Source organism: Perca fluviatilis, chromosome 12 (genome assembly GCF_010015445.1).
Source record: "Perca fluviatilis chromosome 12, GENO_Pfluv_1.0, whole genome shotgun sequence".
Lineage (NCBI taxonomy): Eukaryota > Metazoa > Chordata > Actinopteri > Perciformes > Percidae > Perca > Perca fluviatilis.
Genome location: NC_053123.1, coordinates 33002340 through 33011206, shown reverse-complemented (window position 1 = coordinate 33011206; position 8867 = coordinate 33002340). Strand labels below are relative to the sequence as shown.

Here is an 8867-nt window from a genome sequence, read left to right as displayed (position 1 = left end):
GAAAGCTCATGCTAACTCATGAGGCTGTGGTTAATGTGTTTCATTTTAACATTAAACATTATAAACATTATATTTAAACATATAAACGTGTCTATAACGTGTTGTTTGGGTGAGAGAGTGTAAAGTGGGTTTTTAGTTCCTACCTGACTGACTGACTGACGTGTACTAATCATCCCTTGTTGGCCAAATACTGTAGCTAGTTTTGTCATTCACATAGCAATCACATTGAATTGAATTTGGCATCAATAACATGACTTTGAATACTTTATTCTAGACCAATACATACATTTAAACAAATGGTATTGGCATTAACGTGCCTCCCGAGACTACTGCTTTGACTACTTCTGTTTTGATTATGTTGACTTTTTTTTCTTTTACGGACAGTCAAGTCACTCACTCAGAGGTTGATTTACTATGGTAAAAATTATAGCAAGCATTTATGCTACTTAATATTTAGCATATAACAGAGTTTCCAGAGGCTGCATCCGTCCTGACATTGTATCTATTCCTGTGCTAGATTCCACATGGCAACAGTGAAGCAAGTCCCACCCAAGAAGTTGGACAAGCCATCTAGTGCTCAGGATTTCTTTGCCACAAGGAGGTACAACTTGAATGTATTAATTTTTTTCTGGCATTGTCATGTGATGCTATTTTATATTATTTAAATGTATGTGTGTGTACCTCTAACATGTTTGGTTGGTAAAATAAATATGTTTTAAATTCAAATCAGAGTGTCTTCTGTGTCTGGAATGGATGTATTCTTGAGTCTATAAGGTAACAATAATATAATAAGACAACCTTGTTTGAAATGGGTTTGGCTAAAAGAAAATGTTGTCTTGTTTTGTCTGTACTACTAGGTACGTATACTATGTTGACTGGGTTAAATATAATTGCATTACTAAAAAGAGACTAAAATACAATTTTCATTGACTAAAACTAGACTAAATGTCATCAGTTTTCGTCATCTAAAACTAGACTAAAACGTCATCAGTTTTCGTCTACTAAAACTAGATGAATATAGTCATGGATAATTCTGAATAAAATAAGACTAAAATGCTCAGACTTTTATTCGACTGAAACTTGACTAGACTAAAAAGAGTATGAACATGACTAAAACTAATAAAAACTAAAATGACAGCTTGACAAAAACACTAGACTAAAACAGGCCGCCAAAAACAACAGTAGCTACACCCCCCTTTATGCTGTATTTTAAATCAAATTTGTATATATTTGTATGTTTATTCTTATTTATTTGTTCATATGTATTGCACATGTGTGTGTGAAGCACTTTGTAACTGTGTGTTTTTAAAAGTACTATATAAATGAAGTGTTACTTACTTACTATTTCTAACAGCTGAGATAAGGGCTGCTCAATTGTGGAAAATATAATCACAATTATTTTGGTCAATATCAAAATCCCTATTATTCAACACGATTACTCATTTACTTTTGGAAAGATGTTGCATTTATTGAACTTAAAATAACAGTGAAACAGTTAAACAAATCAACAGTGAAAACACCTTAATTTCCCTTCATGCTTTTCATCTGCTTAGTTTCTTTGCTGTGTGTCTTAGAGTCCCCGAAGATAAATGGGACTACTGTATGTAGAGTAAAGAGAAAGTCTCGACCCAATAGAGAATGGATGGTTACATGTGTAACCCAGACTCTCTGAGTGGAGAAACACGTTCCAATTAGGGTTAACAAGAGTTTAAACATTAGCCAACACCGTTAAGTCTTGACTTTTCAACATTTAAAATGTTTATCTTCCCTTTGAGGCCATTATGAACGTCATCAATACAACCAGAGATTATGTTCCTCATATTAATCATAATTATTAATTATAAAGTCATTACTACACTGTAAAAAAACATAACGGTAGAAAGACCAACATGTTCTCACTTCCATCGCAAAAAATACAGACGTTTGGTCAGGTGCCTTTGGCGTTGTTATTGACAGTAAAAGTCTCATAGCGTTAAACATAATTAAACATGCTTTATCTAAACGCACTGGGTCGGGACTACGGATTATCTCTTTTTAAGCAGTTAGGTTTAGGAAAAGGTCGTGGGCGGGCTTACGTTTCCATGACACGCGGGACGACGGTTAGGTTTAGGAAAAGAAGAAAGCGACGGTTGGGTTTAGGAATCCTGACACGCGGGACACGACCCCCGGTCTCCTGGGTGAAAGTCCTGTGTTGTTTGACCCATCCACCACCCCAACCAACCTCCTTAGGCGTTTTTTGGGCTTTCATACTACTTGCTACTTAGTGCTACATCATCTTCAAACGCTGTGTAGCTGCTGATCTCCCTGGTGCGTTCTACTAACACGCTGAAGGGCACTTTTTACGTCTTATCGGATGCTGACAGCCACTGCCCAAACGTCCGTATTTTACGAGTTCAGAGTGAGAACGGGTTGGAAAGACGGATAATGTCCTGGCAGAAAATGACTAAGTTTGACACTTCTGTTAATCCAAAAACATAAAATTCTGTAAAATCACAGCACAGCCTTGATTCTAATAATAAAATCTGTACCGTTCTATAGAGAGCGTTTCTTTAAAGTTTAAATGTAAAAGACATTGTCCTGTCAGATGTAGCCTCAGTTTTCTGATAAATATTGTATTTTTTTACACTCAAACAACATCACAAGACCAATATAATGTAGTACCAGGTTCTGTTTTGTTACAGCTAACTGAAGAAGAAATTATACATTAATAATGAAACTTATGATTACTTGATTGAATAAAATACATAACATTGGTGAAGCTGATGATGATCTTTACTGGGTTCAAAACAAATTCTTAAAATACTTTTCAAAGACCTGAAAAATCATTTCAACACATGTTGAAAATGTGTTTATACAACAGATCATTTTACTGACAATAACCTCTTCAGGTGTTTAAAGATTTCTTTCATTTTTAGTCCGTATATGATCGGATTAAAGAGAGGATGATACAAAATCAGCTGTAAAGTCATTATAAACCGTGCAATTTTTGGAAATTCAGATTCCAGTCTAAGTATCATAATATCATATGTACACAACAACGAAAAACTGATTAAAACCAACAGGTGGGGTAAACAGGTCTGTGCAGCTTTTGTCCGGACTTCTCTACTACTTCGATAGGTTATTATAAATATCCTGGTATATGTAAAAACTATGAAAAGCATAGGAAAAAACACAATATTGAGCAAAAGAATCACACCATACACAGACAGTCCTCTTGAAACCGCACAGTGAAGTTTCTGAACTGAATTGTTACAAAAGATTCCATTTAAAGTAAAGTTACAGAGTTTTTTGGTAGCACTCAATGCAGCTGACCCCGCGACCTGACAAGCAGGCAGAAGCCAAGCCAACACCAAGAAAATACTAATAGTCAATTTTCTCATGATAGTTGGATATTGAAAAGGTTTACATATAGACACATATCTGTCATAAGCCATGGCTGACAACAGTAAGAATTCTGAACCCCCTAAAGTGTAAAATAAGAAATATTGAAAGTGACACATTGAATGTGATATGATCTGTTTCTCAGATAAAAAGTCAATCAAAAGCTTTGGATAGATAGCAGTGCTGAAAAGAACAGAGTTGATTAACAAAGCTGCAATAAAAATGTACATAGGCTCATGGAGGTTTTGGTAATTTACGATGATGCACACAATAGTGGAATTACACAAGATTATTAGAATATATACTGCAAACATGATCCCAAAATAAAGGAATCTATATTTATGAACTTCCACATGCCCACCAAGTGTTATATATGTTAAATTTAACTCATCATCCATTAAGAAATTCAAATATTAAATATGTATTAATGAAACGGTCAGATAATATGACAAGAATATGTTGTTTTTTTTAAAATAAGGATTTTTCTTACATCTCACAAGATTGCAATAAAATATGTTTCCTGTATTGGATGCCCTTTTTGATTTCCAGTTACTTGAAATGTACTCAATATGTGCTCATCTCCAACATTCGGAAAGTGAACAGTTTGACCCTGTGAAATGTGTTTATCAGCCTGCGTCCCCCTCCATGGATCTAATTAAACTTTCCACCAAGAGTGACTAAGAAGTAAACAACTTTAACAACTCTGGGCTGCTGTCCACATGATAACTATAATGATGAGTTTGGAAAATCGTTCTAACTCAATTGACTGGCAGAGTCACACCACAACTATAATGATAACAACAGTGGCAAAATGATATTGTTAAGATCACTTTCAAAACGAAACACTGACAGTGAATCAAAATACATCCTTATATGCCACAGCAGACGACTGACCCCTAGATTCCACCACCAGCAATCGTGGCCACTCAAGACAACGTTTGTGAGTCCACCAGTCACGACGCAGCGTGTTGTAAAAGATTTCCAGAAGCGGGTCCCCCCCCTCCCTAAAAATATGCGGTGGCTCAACAGGTCGGACAGGAAGTAGAAGGGATAGAGCATCCAAATGACGAAAGAAAACCACGGCACAGCTGCAACACTGTGCATCTTTGCCTGGTGGAATTTCAGGTTGAGAGTCAATCTTGAGTTTTGAAAGTTAAATCATACGGTCAGGGATGTTTGGCTGCTCTAATCCTTGGCTTTCTGATGCTCTGAGTGTGGCGGTGTCAGCAGCACAGATGTCCCCAGTAAATACAACCTTATTTTTAGGTTCATAAAATGTACCCAAATTCACAATTACAAACGTATGTAGGATATTACTTCAGACACTCCAGCAACCTTACGTCACATCTGAATTTTTTGTGTATTATGTATTCTATAGTGTGCAGTGCATACTTGGTGACACCGTTTACAGAAAATTATTGTTTATCAGTGTGGATGCTCTAACCATTATCGTTATAGTCATCGTTCTTGCTGTGGATGGCCTTCTAGACCTCTTTTACTGGGGCTTGTGACCTGCTAGTGGGGTTCCCTAGCAGGCTCTATCCATAAAATGTGGGATGGAGCCGCATGGATCGGGGCACAAAAGGCAGACACTAGCTGGGTTGATGGCGAAGAGACACACGAAGGGGAAGCCCATTTCCTGGACCCTTAGAGGGTAGGGAGCATTGCAAGGTAGACAATCCTGTGGAAGAGCTGACAAGGGTGTTGTATGCATACTCAACTAAACATAGCTGATCAGACCAGAGAACGGGTCATGCATTTAATGGATTGGGTGACAGCATTGAAAATGGCATAACAAATGATACGCTTGTGGTTAGACATGAAAAAGTCATTAACGAAGAGCATTAAGGTTCAACCCCAAAGTAAAAACCAAGTCTAGGGTATGACCATGATTGTGGGTTGGCCCTGATACCTGTTGGATTAAATTCAATCACTGAGTTGTGCATTAAAATCTCAGCAGCAAATTTATCAGATGCCTCATCAACATGTATATTAAAATCACCAACAATCAAAAGAGTTTAACAACCACAGAAGCTTACAACTCTGCAAATTCGGTTAGAAAGCCTTTAGTTGGACAGGTGGCCAATAAATCAACACACAGTAAAAATGATTAACCAATCCAATTTTGAGCATATGTGCCTCAAAGATGTTAAACTCACCAATGAGCAGCAGATAAACTCTTTGGTAAAAACAGCAGCTAGGCCTCCTTCACCGGACATCCTTGGTACAATGACAAAGTTACAGTCAGTAGGACACAGTTTAATCAGGGTCACATTGTATTCTCTGTAATAAACTAAAAGTCCAGATCATGAGACACAAAGAAGTCCCTTAGGATAAAAGTCTTATTAGACACTGACTTTGCGTCGATTAATGCCATCTAAATCGGATTGGATTGCAATGGCTGATTATGGTTGCAGGTAATATGGAACAGATTGCTACCATTTAATCAATTGCCCCTCGGGGACAAATAAAGGTCTTGAACTTGAATTTACTGTGGATTTATGAGCGGGGGCACATTTCTCAACACATTTTCACCCCTAACTTGACAATTACTAATGCCTGGTCACGATCCCTTGGCGTACCTTGGCGCGAATTTCGGTCTTTAATACTACTCCCTATCGATGTTGCTCTTCAGTCAGCATCTTACAGCACCGCGGTTGAGTTGCTGCTCTGCCCGATGGGTCCTTTACAGACACTAAGGGCACTATTTTAACAATCTGAAATGCAAATATGAAATGCAAAACGCAAGTAGCTTTGTGGGCGGCTCTCGGGCGCTGTTGCTATTAGACCGGCGGGATAAATGAGTCTTGCGCCCGACGCAAATCTAAAATGGGTTGGTCTGAAGTAGCTAGGTGTGGTTTGGGCGTAACGTGAAAATAACCAATCAGAGCATCATCTCACATTCCCTTTAAGCGCAGGCGTGCTTGTTCCATGATCGATTGCTATTATGACGGCGGATTTGCCCGGCGCACGCCAGCGGGAGCTGTCCGGGATGCAGCAAAGTAATAAATGCCCGTCTTGGCCGGGTGGCGATGTTGCTGCGGCCTCTCAGGCGCATCTCTTCAATTCTGGAGAGGATTGCTACAGCCATGGAGCATGGGCCTCCAAACACACTACCTGCTCCAGTTGTGCCCCTTCCTCCTCCCCCCACTCCATCTCCGTCCACCCACTCCACCAGGAGCGCATCGCACATTGCCACTCCCAGACCAGATCCCGCCGAAGTGGCCAATCCCGCCTTAGTTCAACATCACATCTCCTTAAGTCCTCTTATATTTCCTCAACAAATCCATGATTCATGGAAATGTTGTGTAAAACACAACAAGCCACAAAAAAATGCTGCAGCTTTTTGAGGACTGTACTATAAAGTGCCTCCTGACCTATCCAACACCTGAAGCGCATTTTCGGTAATATTTTTCCTTGTAATTATGTGTGGTTTGCAAAAATGGGAACGGCTGCGTCCGTGTAGATGAGAGAAGCAAAGTATATGCATGTTGTACACACGTTACATTATGGCCAAACATTCACCCCTAAAATAACATCTGAATAACGCTCCACTGACTTTAGACTAGGAATTGTTTTCTGAAACTGCAAAATAGCATCAGGGAACATTTGCGCCTGAACACGCCTCCTCTTTTCGCTGAACTGCCCCCGGGAGCGCAAATACATTCCCTAATTTACCAACGTGCGTCTGTGGAGGGAAAAGCCTGCTGTGCGTCGGGTGTAAAATAGGAATGAGACATGCGTCGGTGTACAAAGTCAATTGCGCTGAGTGCAAGATAGTGCCCTAAAGGGTGCCTTTTGCGCCACGATCTGAAGTCCCTAGCAATGGCAGGAAATACGGCCAACAGGAGCGTTTTCCATCCTCATATCTAAATAGAATAGAATATCTTTATTGTCATTGTAACAGATACAACAAAATTAAGTGCAGTCCTTGTCAAGTGCCAAACATCTATGAGGTAAAATATGCCTAAATAAATACATAAATAAAGAATGCTACTACTGCATACATACAAAACACATATACACACCCATACAGGCATCAATGTTTAAAAAACTGCACATAGACCTATTGACATAGATCAGTGGTGAGAAATATACTTTAGCATTGTTCAATGCACTTATGGCTGTTGGATTAAAGCTGTTTTGTAGTCTGTTTGTTCTGTCTGTTGTAAATGTAACGGCTGCTGTTTTATTAGGTTTAGGCAGCAAAACTACTTGGTGCGGTTTAGGCCAAAAGGTCTATTTTAAAATCAGGGTTAAAATCTGTACATTTGTTACGTTACCTCACTTTGTTATGCATGTGTAAAGTAAAAAAAAAATATTATGATTATATTATTTTCCAACAAGACACAAACCCCGGTCTCCTGGGTGAAATTCTTGACAGGACTACAACAGCCAATATTTTGAATTGGAAAGATTACGTAATGGAGTACATGCTCAAGAAAAAGATGTCAAACAATTAGTAACTATTTTGGTGGAAAGGTTAATGAGATCCTTGGAGGGTGAAGCAATCTTATAAAAATGTACCACAGCGTCTGAACATTCAGTTTCAGACAACATTAATGGATGAGTTAAACGTAACATACATAACTCTGGGTGGGCATGTGGAAGTTGACAAATTCAGATATGTTTATTTTTTTATTATGTTCATAGCATATATTCTAATATTATGCAGTAATTCTATTATTGTGTACCTTATCTGGGTTCACCAAAACCTCCATGAGCCTATGTATATTTTCATTGCAGCTTTGTTAGTGAACTCTGTTCTTTACAGCACTGCTATCTATCCAAAACTTTTGTTTGACTTTTTATCTGAAAAACAGATCATATCTTATTCAGCCTGTCTCTTTCAATTTCAAATATTTTACTCTTTAGGCATTTCAGAATTCTTATTGTTGTCAGCCATGGCCTATGACAGATATGTGTCTATATGTAAACCTCTGCAATATCCAAATATCATGACAAAAACCACAGTGAGTATTTTCCTGTTTTTTGCTTGGCTTGTGCCTGCTTGTCATCTTGCAGTCCAAACAATATTGAGTTCTGAAGCGAAACTGTGTGACTTAACACTAAAAGGAATATTTTGTAACAATTCAATTTACAAACTTCAATGTGAAACATCAAGAGTAATTACTATATTTGGTATTGTTATTTTATTAGATCTCTCAATTTTGCCCATGCTTTTCATAATCTTTACATACACCAAGATATTTATAGTAACCTATCGAAGCTGCAGAAAAGTCAGGAAAAAAGCAGCAGATACCTGTTTACCCCACCTGATGGTTTTAATCAGTTTCTCCTTTTTATTTGCATATGATGTCATTATAGCTCGAGTGCAATCAAATTTTCTGAAAACTGCACGCTTAATAATGATGTTACAAATCATTTTGTATCACCCTTTGTTTAACCCACTCATATACGGGCTCAAAATGAAAGAAATTTCTAAACACCTCAAAAGATTGTTCTGTTCAACCAAAGGTATTTGA

At 38.1% G+C, this 8867-nt stretch overlaps 2 protein-coding genes across 2 annotated transcripts; one reads left to right on the top strand and one right to left on the bottom strand.

Annotated features, from left to right (window-relative positions):
* Nucleotides 1-2861: 2861 nt before the first annotated feature.
* Nucleotides 2862-3779, bottom strand: LOC120569398 (olfactory receptor 11A1-like). Its single transcript, XM_039817271.1, has one exon. It carries the CDS (start codon nt 3777-3779, stop codon nt 2862-2864), a length of 918 nt encoding a protein of 305 aa, XP_039673205.1.
* Nucleotides 3780-7943: 4164 nt separating this feature from the next.
* Nucleotides 7944-8867, top strand: LOC120570369 (olfactory receptor 6N2-like). Its single transcript, XM_039818680.1, has one exon. It carries the CDS (start codon nt 7944-7946, stop codon nt 8865-8867), a length of 924 nt encoding a protein of 307 aa, XP_039674614.1.

Coding starts and splice junctions, on each gene's coding strand:
- LOC120569398 (XM_039817271.1), bottom strand. CDS start 3,779: ATGGATGATGAGTTAAATTTAACATATATAACACTTGGTGGGCATGTG.
- LOC120570369 (XM_039818680.1), top strand. CDS start 7,944: ATGGATGAGTTAAACGTAACATACATAACTCTGGGTGGGCATGTGGAA.